Raw genomic sequence first — 11,858 nt, 5'->3', positions numbered from 1 at the left:
AAATATCATAAAACTGGTAACATATTGATATGGGCACAGCAATACACAACATACAGGTGCACAGGGTCCATAGAAAATGTGACAGGTATATGGCAAATATCTCCACTACTTATACTTAAATGTCCATTGCCACGCATAACGTACATTGTGCTCAAACAGTGGAGCACTTGCCAGGGGCTTTTGTGACTTAGAATGCAAATTTACCATAGGTCTGAAAAAAAGTACAACCTTCACATAGCTTGGCTAGCTGCCAAGGACAGAACCAACTGGAGGCTCATCTGTGGAGGTGCCAGGCTTTTAAGAGCTTGCGAGGATGAGTGAGTTAGTGAGTGAGTAGTTTTCCCATGTCATCAGAAAGAGTCAGTATGGTTTACTCTCTATTTGTTGTAGACTGAACCATGTTAGGAGAGACATTGGACATGGCCTAGATCCACCCTTGGTGACAAGTTGTCATGCCACTTTATATTTATGACTTGTTTTGATAGCTTTTTATTAGAACATGTATATGGAAAAGATGAGAGCTCATCTGATACCACAAAATGTATATACAGAACCAGCTACAATGTCTGCAGAGACCAATATGTCATGCATTTGTCTTTGGAGACCTTTTAGCAGAGGTTAACCATAACAGGTGGATCAAATGGAAACATTCTTGAGAGAGGGGACACATTGGAAACCATTCAGCTCTCTATATGATGACTTAATGACTGGGTCAATAATACATGTAACGTTATAGTCCATTCCAGACACTCTGATTCAGTGTCTTCAAATACCCACAACCCTCTCAGTCCCAGGACAGTCCTATCTCACTTATCACTTGTCCTTTTAGACTCTATGCTTTGTGGATGAGTTGTAAATCTGTCTTGAGTCTAATCACTGTGCATATACATATGTGTATGTGAATGTGTGTGTTTATTCCATGGGGAATAGTATCCCAGACTTTTTAGCTAACTTTTCAACTTTGCTTGGCCAGATATAGACTCAGTCTGCCCCTAAGGAGTGCATTTATAAACACATCAGGTTTGTAATTTTCTGGTTCATGGTGGCTTCCAGCCTGGGAAGTACCCTACATGAGGTAGTGTCACCAGCAGGTCTCCTCCTGCCGCATGTATCTGCTGGCCTCCTGGTCCCGACTGCTGGGCTGCAGGGCTGCAGATGGATGAGAAGGGAACCGGCACACACAAAGCCCAGACCTTGTGATCCATGAGCACATTTCTTCCTTTTCCTGTCCTAAAGCTATTCCATGTGTGTTTCAATGATAAAAAGTAAAAAAAAAAGTACTGCCCTAAATAACCACAGTGTAGATTTGATCTATTATAAGTATATTTATAGCAAACTTCTTATACAGTCCTTTATTTTTCGGCTTGCCTTTTGGCATGTAGACATTCTAAAATAATGGTAACCAGAAAAACTTAGTTGTACAGTGCATAATCATTCAATATCATGACATGGTTTATCTCTGTATAGTTTCTTCCTACATGCTTTTCATCACTCTGCAGCCTAAAAACATAGTATTGAGCTTGTATGGCCTGGCACTAAGTTGTGTTTCCTTAGCAGATAAGTAAAAATCCCTGTAAAGTCAAGAATTTAGGGCTGACAAGTCTAGCTACCACTCCAATCACATTCCAAAGGCTTGAAATAGTCCTTGTTATTTTAGACAAGCATTAAATTCCAATTGTTAAGATTTTGCTACATATCTCTGAATCCCAGACCTGATCCCAAATGTTTGAAGAAGGATTGCATGCCCGTAGCCAGGGGGGGTTCGGGGGGTTCGGAAGAACCCCCCCACAAGCTCAAAGGTCCACTTTTTCAAGCTCTAAGGTCCACTTTTTCATGTCCAAGATTTCTTTTCAAAGGCATGACTGATTTGCATTTTTCACTGATAGACATTTCATTCAATCTTAGTGAGTCTATCAGCAAAATTTGCCCCAGAAAGTGCAGGAAATAGCTTTTCAGAGGGTCCAGATTTCAAAATTTCCCGGACCTCCCTTGCGACGGCTTGCAGCCTCGGGGTCTGACATGGTGAACATAATGTGGTGGGTGCGTCACCCTCAAAAACCTTTCTGATTGATAAAAAATTCTTTGAACTTTTACTCAGTTTAACAGCCCATCAAAATGCAGGAAATAGCGTTTCAGAGGGTCAAGATTTCAAAATTTTACGGGGGAGCATGCCCCCGGACCCCCGTAAGGCGTGAGTCTCGCGCCTGCGGCGCTCGATGGTCCCACAAGTACTAAAAAGAACCCCCCCAACCAAAATCCTGGCTACGGGCATGGATTGTGGGATTGATACTTGGCCAAAAGGCAAAATTCTCTCACTGAGTCTCAGTTTGAGTCTGAGAGTGTCTCGACAGTGTAAACTTCAAGTTTACTAGTTTTCTAATTCGGAATGTGTAAACTAGCAAAGAAATTCTTTCATCAAGTTTAACTTTAAGTCTTCACAACACCTCACATCCCCGCTTCAAATGTTAAGTATGTGGAATGTGAAGATACAGGACTGTACCATGTGAAGACATGTGAAGAGTGGGTGAATGGATCTCCGCAGTCCTTGGCAAATGGTTTTCTTACTTCTTAGGCGAGCCAACAATCTCTCGCCGGCGCGCACAGCTTTTTTTCAGTGTCTAGATGGAACTGCAATATCGCCATAAAGATATCGGGAAAATTTCTCCCGAAAGGTCCGGACCATTCGCCCGATAGCTTAGCAGGGGTCCCCGACAGCTTCTGCGCGTGTGTAGATGTGTCCCGACTTCGGGAGGGCTCATTAGCATATAACGCGGGCTCATTAAGCTATATAGCTGTTTATGACTGCAAGCGCCACGGGTGTCCCGCGGCCAACGTTCCAGATCCCTCCCGACATCTCCACAGATATCGGCAAAAACTGTGTATAGATTGGGCCTTAGATTCAGATTGTTGCATTATCAAGTCAGTCCTTGGGGTACCTATAATCTTAGCACAGTACATGTAGAGGGTAATTAGCTTCATGACATGGATTATCTTGTCTGAACAAATTAGTCATTTAATTGTGTTATCACAAGGTATTTTGTACAAGCAGTTACCATGAAAAAATGTGACTCCCAGCCATCCGTTTTGGATAGAGAGAGAGAGAGTTGTTGGTCATAGGATTGAGTCAGTTGTCTTACATAAAACAACTAGAGGAAGGCTTTACACTCTATACTTTTGTGTCACTTCTATTATTCTATATAGTTTACAAGATAAAATCATTATCAGCCAGTCAGTCGTGTAAGATTTGGTATGCTCAATCAACAGTCAATGATGTATGAAATATTGTAGATTTAGCTACCTCTTTAAAACTAGATACTTGTAGCTGTGATTCATAGTCTCACAAACTAGCGTGAAGCCAGCCCTGGTGATATCTTCTCCTTTTTCTTCTACCTACTACCTTGAAGTTCTGAACATGAGGAAGTGCAGCTTCTGAGCATGTCCAGTAGACAACAAACAGCACACAAACTTTGACAGACAGCTGAGGAACTAATAAGTATCTCCTTGCCAGAATGTTCAAGTCAGGGGTGAAGATAGAGTGCATGTGTCAAGACATCTCACCAACCTCCCAAAGATAAATCAGTCTAGTGCATCTAAGGGTGGATGTTCCAGGCTCTGTCCAACAGGGCTGTAGACTTGGACATGGTTTACTGTCAATGTAGTAAATGTAGATTTACCTTATTGAATTACACGTGAAGCAAGTGGGGTTTTGCTCCATAATGAGCCACCTTTTGATGATGTATTCTCCTGTACCTATGTTGTAGAATCCAATGGAATGTAAGAACAGAATAAATTTGCATGATGTACCTCATTAACAGAAGCCTTATTGTCACCATCAACAGTCACTATACGATGGCAATTAGTATCAAATAAGTATTGTACACTTAAGTGCAGGACTCATGTACCTATGATAAATAACTAATCTCTTAACTCAACTTTGAAGACATTCCATTTTAATATTGTTATTTGACTATCCAGTACTGTGTTAGCCTGTATGGGAGGGGAATAGAAATTTTTATGTTGCACTTCTATTGACTGACATAAAGTTTGACAGATAAATTTTTATAGATACTTTCCTAACCTCAGTTCTTCTCTTGTTTGTGTCCACCAGAGAGAGCTTGTGCGCTGCCTGGAGTCTGGCCTGGTGTCCAAGTGTGCTCAGCAGTGCGTGTGTGCCCTGACCGTGTGCAGTCTGGAGATGAGGGATGTCATGATGAGGATGCTGCCATCTGTGCTGCTGCGCCTGTCTCAGATCTCAGCCACTGTAGCCATGGCCATCCCTGTACTGGAGTTCCTGTCAGGTCCGTGTCTACCCAAACTGTTTCGAGATCTGACTTTCCTGCATCGGCTCTCTCACGTTCTCGCAAGTTCTCATGTGTGTTGATCATGTGTCTCTCTCATGCACAATTCCAACGTATGATGCCTTTTGCATCATACGTTCATGACTATACAGGTATACCAATGTACGACATGTCATTCAATGTACAACATGTGTGCTGCCTAACCCCATAATCAGTACAGATTTGGTACAAAATAGATATCTTAGCAGGCTGAAAGTTGGAAGATCTAAACCTGTAACTACTCACTGTACCACAACATAGTAGATGGGGCATCAACCACTTCCTTCCTTGATCCATCATTAAAGCAGTGACAGGAATAAGTTACCAGTTTTACCTTTTCTTTACAGTATGAAGTTCTCTTGATGTTTTTGTGGAATACTTAATGTTCTGTTCTGTGCCCTCTTAGGTCTGATTCGCCTGCCCCACCTGTATGCCAACTTTGTAGAGGAGCAGTACATGAGCATCTTTGCCATCGCCCTGCCCTATACAAACCCATTCAAGTAAGTCAGCTTTGTAATATGTACCTGTCAATAAGTGCTGTATAGATGGTTTGTTCCTACATCATGTTAAAAGTTACCTGTATGCCTATTTGATTCATCATTCAAGTTGATGTTTTGATGACTTTATGATACATTGCCTTGTGATGTACTCCCTAAGGAAATGCCTTTCATCATGCTTGCTGCAGATGAATTTGTGAAAAAGTTGAGAGATTGTGACCGTTGTTTCTGCAGGTTTTCCCAGTACATCGTTGCCATGGCGCACCATGTGATCGCCATGTGGTTCATCCGCTGCAGACTGCCCTTCCGCCGCAGTTTTGTGCAGTACATCACCAAGGTAGGCAACAACTCAAGTCTACTGATTCAGAAGCTAACTAATGTTCTTAAAACATATTAATTGATATACAGTTAAAACTGCCCCAGATGACCACTCAGGGGACTGATATAGTCTGGTCTGTGACTGCAATATTTGGCTTTCCATCATATTAATTCCTTATCCATAATATGTTGCAGTTTCCCCTAGGGTTGTTTCTCTCCCCTTTGATTTTAAACTGTGAAGAAAGGAAAGAAAAAAATTGTACCATTCAGTGTGGTCAAAGAGAGTAAATTACCATCTCAATATTATCGCTGCAGGGTCTGAAGTCGAATGTGCCAATAGAAGACCGGAGTGCATCGTCCCCCTCCTCTCATCACTCCCCTGTATCCAGCACCCAGGACCAGTTCAGGACAAGGAGCGCCAGCTTCACGGAGAGGCCCAGAAGGTCAGACTCTATATCTCTTGTCATGAATTAGTGTCTTAGTTCTTAGAGGTAAAATTACATCATTGGTATTATGAACTCTGTACAAGTAATGGGCCAGATTAGTCTCTGTCAGTGGTCATTTCAAACAGCAATTTTTTCCACAAGCAAGTCTTCATAGAACTGTCAGCTTGCCTTTTATACATTGTATATGTTTCCCTGTAGGAGGTAACTGTGTTAAGACACTGTTAAGTCATGTGGGTTGATGAATCCTGATGTTAGATACATTGTATGTACATGTAGGCTGTAGAGGATTAGATTCTGAAGAATATGATTATTTGTAGTCCGTGCTGTAAAGCAATATACTAAGTAATTGTATTTGCAGAAATGAGATTTCTTTTTTTGCTCTTGACATGCAGCAGCATTCATCGACATTGAAGTTACAGTGAAGCTGCTGCATTCAGGAAATTTCATGTAGTCATTGCTATTGTTGATGCTTCTGTGTGTGAATTCCACAGCAGAAAGATCACACACCATAGACCAACATGTATGTGTTTTGCCTAGAGTCAGGTCAAAAATCCTCCTTTATATATGATTAGTGTCTAAATCTAAAGACTTGCAAACTGTCCCGTGGTGCTTCTTTTCTTTAGGCACTTTGATTTTTCCAAATCTGTATAATTACAGCTAAAGGTGCACCCTTGCACCAATCATTTCTAATGATGAGATTCTGTATGCTTCCCACATGCTGTCCAAGTGATCTTCTTTCTGTGGTGTACTACACACTTTGGACACAATGCTTACATGGGCCACAATTCATGTATTTTCATGAGAAAAGCTGTTGCTTCCATTGGCTACTCAGAATTAAAGATACATCACAAATCAGCCAGTCAATATTGCAATGGGCTCATGTCATCAGTGATGTCACCGTGCACTGCCAGGAGAGACACAGCTTGCTGTTGTACAGATTTCACTGCCTTTTGCCTTCTCGCCTTCTCGCCATAGCTTCAGGCCCAGCCCAAAGTCCAAATTTGAGCTTTTACAGTTGGAACGGAGTTTCACCTGGTAAAATGTCATGATTTCATTTCCACTTCTTATTTTCTTTATTTACTTGTACACAACTCTAAACAGCATGCTGTATTCAAGCTGAAAATATTCATGTGATAAACTCCTCACATAACCTACATGTATAAAACTAAAAGCAACACATAACTCATTGATAGTATATATCCTTGATACAACATGGATAGTATGTTGCATGGATTGTTATGTCTGAATTTTTTTTTCAACCTTTATTTTGTTTGAGTCATAATTTGAATACTCACAGAGTCACAGTGTATTTTACAATATTGCACCACCATATTGAAGTTAGGATTCAATGGATGTGTGTGTCCAATTTTAATGTCCCTCCCGTCAAATATACATTGTCTATCTCCCCAATGTTTCTTGTTCAAATGCTGTCATCTTCATAACCCATTTGTGTTACAGTCTTGATTAAAAGTTGATGTTTGACAAAACCCCACATTCTGACATTCTGTCTTACCAAGTATTTCCAAACAACAGTATTGCAACAGTAATGAACCTACAGTAGGCACATGCATTAAATTTTACAATCTGAATCCCTTTCCCTTGATTCTACTAAGAAACATCACTTAACGTCCAGTCCTTCCCAGTATTGTATCCACTTAGTCTCCAAACTGTAGAAGCCAGAGGAAAATGCTGCATGTTCCACACTGCACTGCTCACAAGTGTTTGTAATGTGTCTCAATTATGCTTTTGTACATCTTAACTGTGCCTACATTTGTACATATACACTGCCTTTCTTATCACAAGGAGAACAAAGTAATGGCTGTCCAAATCATATATTTCTGCTATTAAGAAGGGTATTGCTTTGCAGAATGTGCCAAGAATTGTAACCATTTGTCTTTTCCATGCAGCTGCTTCCATATTCTTTGTTTGTCATACAATTTGTACATGTAATGTAGTTAGCATCATGTTGACATGAATAAATGCTTGCAACATTGATCAACCCCTAATAACTTGTCATTTCCCCCCTATTGTTGTTAAATCACTGTAAGATGTGCAATTTTTCATTTCATACCACCAGAGCTGACCAAGTCTGTAGCATGACAAATCAGAAATCTTTTTTACAATGTCATTATGATAGCATATTTGATAGATGATTTTGGAAATCAAGAATATCTCTTTATGATACATGTAACAGCATTGTCAAGTATGTACAATCACTATGATGTATATGTAGATAATGATGGATTACTGTTTTGTAGTTGTACCTGAGTTGTGAGATATCTTAGTTGTATCAGTGACCATTTCCGTTAGTGGACTATTTGGATGAGTAGAACAGGCATGCTTCAGACTTGGTCTCCTCTGGTCAAAATACTACCTTGTCCCTTACAAAGTTCCCTCCATGTTGCTAGGCGTGAGACGCGGCAGTCCGATCATACCCCAGCCATGGATGAGAGACAGGAAACCTTACTGAAGGTCCACACTGAACTACTGGAGACATGTCTGGACATGATGGCCAGATATACCTTCTCTACCTGCTCCACTATTCCAAAAAGGTGGGGAAAGTCTCTTTCATCTTCTTTCTGTAGTTACTGTAGGAGTCAGTAGTTAGACATCTAACTCTTGCATCTCATAGCATTGTATATACTATACAGTTCAACCTGCAAAAAAAGACCACTTATTGGATTGGGACTAATAAAATGTGGTCCCTTTACACAGGATGCTTAATGTTTATGTCAATGGGAAAAATTATCTAATATTATGAGCCATCAAAAATTTGTCACATTGGCCAGTTAGTCTTTATTCAGAGGTGGCCAATTGTACAGGTTTGACTGTATTTTTACACCAGTGGAAACATCTGCAAAGATAGATGACATGCTGTTCCTCAAAAGGGAAAAATGCTTGTTACTATTAAGCGTCTAATGGAGAGCTAAAAATGTCTTTCATTAAATTTACATTTTGACATATTGATTGCAAAGATTCGTTGCTTTACTCTAATTTGAATACTCAGCACCATTGCTATTTATCAAACCTTCATCTACTTTTGTCTTGAAGATCACCTGTTGCTGAATTCCTATTGGCTGGTGGACAGACCATGACCTGGTTGCTAGGCAACCAGCTCATCACGGTGACCACCAGTGGAGGAGGTCTGAAGATGAGGAAGAACGGAGTGTGTGAGAAGTGTGCTTCCCTTCTCAACCTGGAGGATGACAAGCCGACTGAGGATAAAAGTGATCATCCTTCCATGAATGGTCTGTGTTTGTGCCTGTACATTCAAAACAAGACATTATATTTCCTTGTTGAACACAATGTATGTGTCGCATGATTGAAGTAGTAGTATCCAGTATTTGATTATACTGCTGCTGGGGTCCCCGATAGGGGGCAAGGCAGAAGTTGGCTGATCTTCACTTCCATGCAGCTCTGTCCAGCAGGTTCACTATACTTGTAATAAGACCACACATTTTGATGTCTCTCCTAACACATTAGGAGTGTTGACTATTGTTAATATGCTATCTGACCACAAAGATCTGACAGAAAAGCAGTTGCAATCACAGATTCAAACAAGTAATATCTTATTTTTCACAAGAGGGGGAAATTATAACCATCTTGCCACAATGTGTCTGGTGTATTCTAGCTCCTGTGACAGCTGAAGAGTACGTGGAGGCAGAGTTCCGTGAGAGGTCAGACTCTGCGTCCAAGGGAACCCAGGAGGCTCCTGGGAAGCTGGAGACACTGACAACATCTCCGTCTATACCCCCAGCTGGTAACAAAAGGTCGGCACAGATCTCCATTTCTCAACAGTACCTGTAGTCATTGAAATTCCAATGGATCCTTAAAACTCAGCACCCTTGCATCTTGGGGAAATGGATTCCATTGAGACTGTCAATGCAACTCTTCTGTTATTCCTGGCAACCTTTTTGTGTTTACTTTGGCAATAGTGTACTGTCTTACTGTCCTTTGTATACAATTTGCCAAGGAGATAAGATAGCTACAGATAATGAACTGTAACTGTACTCCCTGTGGGGATTCAGACATTAAATGTCATGACACAGAAGCAGTCAGAAATGATGTTGCCTTAAGTTACCAGAATGATACTGATATTTTCCTGCCATTGATATCCACAGGGAGAGGAAGCGATCCAAGTCTGGAGGGAAGTACCTGAGCTCTGCCCCCACCCCCATGTCTCTGCTGAAGGAGGAGTTTCAGCTTTTCAGTCAGGGTCTGACAGAGAAGGCACAGATGGACGTAGATGAGAAGGCAACTATCCAGGAGGACAGGAGTGGGGAGGAGAGAGAAGAGGTTCTGGAGGCAGAGGAGAGAGAGCTAGAGGAGGAGACGAGGATGGATCGTACACCTGAGGACTCCCCAAGTGTGACAGCGGGGCAGGTGGGCAGGAGAGCAGAGATGCTCCAAGATGTCCCCAAGGAGCAGCCTTCTCCAGGTACAGAATATATGTTTGGGATGAATTTCGAACACTGCTAAGATTTCATGGTTTCCACGAAGAACAAGAAGCTTGAGATTATAATACTGTAAATGCAGAAATGTTCGCGGTAGATTAATGTTCGCGGTTTTCGCGGTAACCACTTCACCGCGAACTTAAAACCACCGTGAATATTTTTCTATTATGGTATTAGACTTCAGTCTATGGGATAACCGCGAACTTAAATCCACCACGAAAAGTCCTTTTTCCTGCTACCGCGAAATTAAATCCCCGCGAACTTAAATGCATTTACAGTACCCCGTTTAAAAGACTTTTTCTATGTAAATAATTAATGGCCTGTTTGTGGTGAATAATTTGTCTTCTTTTCTTTAGATCTGACATCTTTTGAAAACATAGTTGTCTACACTGTCCTTTTTTTTTTGTAGCTATAAATCCCAAGGCCAAGAATTCTCCCACCAAGCTGGTCAGTCGATACGAGTGCAACTGCTGGTGCCAGGGCTGGGCGGAGATTCTGATCCGCCGTCCGACTGGGAACACGTCCTGGATGATGCGGATCCAGAACGCCCGGCTGGTGCAGCCCGACCAGGACTTCCCGCTGGCAGACATCGCCACGCTGCTGCTGGGGCAGAAGGAGGAAGGTCTGGGCAGCATCCCTACTTAACAGCTCCCCCTGTTGATTCTCATCATTTCTGCAGCTGTTACCGTAGCATAATATATACAAGCAAATGTGCCAGAAGAAGAAGAAGAAGACTTGCATGTACTATCCTTTTGTAAGCAAAGCCTTGGAAAATTCTGCTCTGGAAGAGCTGTCCCTCAAGACATAGTGTACTACGTGTATATGCTTTAAAAGATTCAAACCATTCTAGCATATATATACATGTAACATAGCATGTATCATCTAGCCATAAATACCAGCATATGGTGTAAAAGTTGGATATTGTTGTTTGTTAGCTGTTCTGCTGTCTGACACTGTTTGTCCTACAGAGAAATATTCAGCTGCCAGCCGTTACCACCGGTCAGATTCTGCCCCTCCCTCCATGGGAGTCAAACAGGATCGAGCCAGCAAACCAATACACGAGACAGGTTAGTAAAAATATATAGTCACATCTGCCATTTACATGTTGATATAGGCAAGTAATGGGCAGTCACAATAGGCTTGGCCAAAGCACTTCATGCTTGTGTCTATGGAGAAAAATTGGGGCCACCAAAAAAGCAATTGTCATGAGCCACAAGGGGTCATCATCTTGTGATTGCATGAGTGTATATTCACTTGATGTTGAAATTCTGTATACTCTCAAAACTGATGTAAACAAGTCATGCCTTCTTTAGTTTCAGAAGTTGTACATGTGGATGCAGGGGAAGATGAAGAAACCCATGAAGAGGACAAAGGCTTGTTCCACATTGGTAAGAATGTAGCCATTGAAAAATATATGGTAATTAAAAGAAAAGATTTATCTTTCATGAAACAACTTTTTATATCTAATTATTTTATATGTGTCATCACTTTTTAATAGCTTCGTTTTCTATATTTGCTAGGTTCACTTGAGGATGTCCAGAGCACAGAAACAATAGGCTTTCAAAAGGTAAGTATAAACTTAAGTTAACTCACATCTGCCCTCATCTTTTACAGCTTCTGATTTTTGTGTGTTTGCCTAACTTGGTCACACCTTGATCATGTGCAACTTTCTTCTAGCCTATCCTTGGAACTTCTCCAGTGGAAACCTTGGACGTGGTTGAGGTTAGAGGACTTGCTCCTTTTCTGTATTTATTTTGGAATTTTTCAGAGATGTTTTTGACAATTGAAACTTACAATCATTTAGAT

The 11,858-nt window shown here is 41.2% G+C and overlaps 1 protein-coding gene across 1 annotated transcript in view; it reads left to right on the top strand.

Annotated features, from left to right (window-relative positions):
- Positions 1-11,858, top strand: part of LOC118428499 (tuberin-like) — a 46,429-nt gene that overhangs the window by 29,839 nt on the left and 4,732 nt on the right. Inside the window, exons 26-39 of the mRNA XM_035838584.1 lie at positions 4,109-4,298; positions 4,744-4,837; positions 5,069-5,171; positions 5,468-5,595; positions 6,574-6,633; positions 8,007-8,150; positions 8,650-8,846; positions 9,230-9,368; positions 9,720-10,036; positions 10,462-10,695; positions 10,946-11,119; positions 11,366-11,440; positions 11,573-11,619; positions 11,730-11,774. Coding sequence (XP_035694477.1) covers positions 4,109-4,298; positions 4,744-4,837; positions 5,069-5,171; positions 5,468-5,595; positions 6,574-6,633; positions 8,007-8,150; positions 8,650-8,846; positions 9,230-9,368; positions 9,720-10,036; positions 10,462-10,695; positions 10,946-11,119; positions 11,366-11,440; positions 11,573-11,619; positions 11,730-11,774 — 1,947 coding nt within the window. The remainder of the gene's footprint in view (positions 1-4,108; positions 4,299-4,743; positions 4,838-5,068; positions 5,172-5,467; positions 5,596-6,573; positions 6,634-8,006; positions 8,151-8,649; positions 8,847-9,229; positions 9,369-9,719; positions 10,037-10,461; positions 10,696-10,945; positions 11,120-11,365; positions 11,441-11,572; positions 11,620-11,729; positions 11,775-11,858) is intronic.

This window comes from Branchiostoma floridae, chromosome 13, assembly GCF_000003815.2.
Source record: "Branchiostoma floridae strain S238N-H82 chromosome 13, Bfl_VNyyK, whole genome shotgun sequence".
Classification (NCBI taxonomy): Eukaryota; Metazoa; Chordata; class Leptocardii; order Amphioxiformes; family Branchiostomatidae; genus Branchiostoma; species Branchiostoma floridae.
Note: the sequence above shows the minus strand (reverse complement) of the source record. Positions and strands in the feature narration are given on the sequence as shown.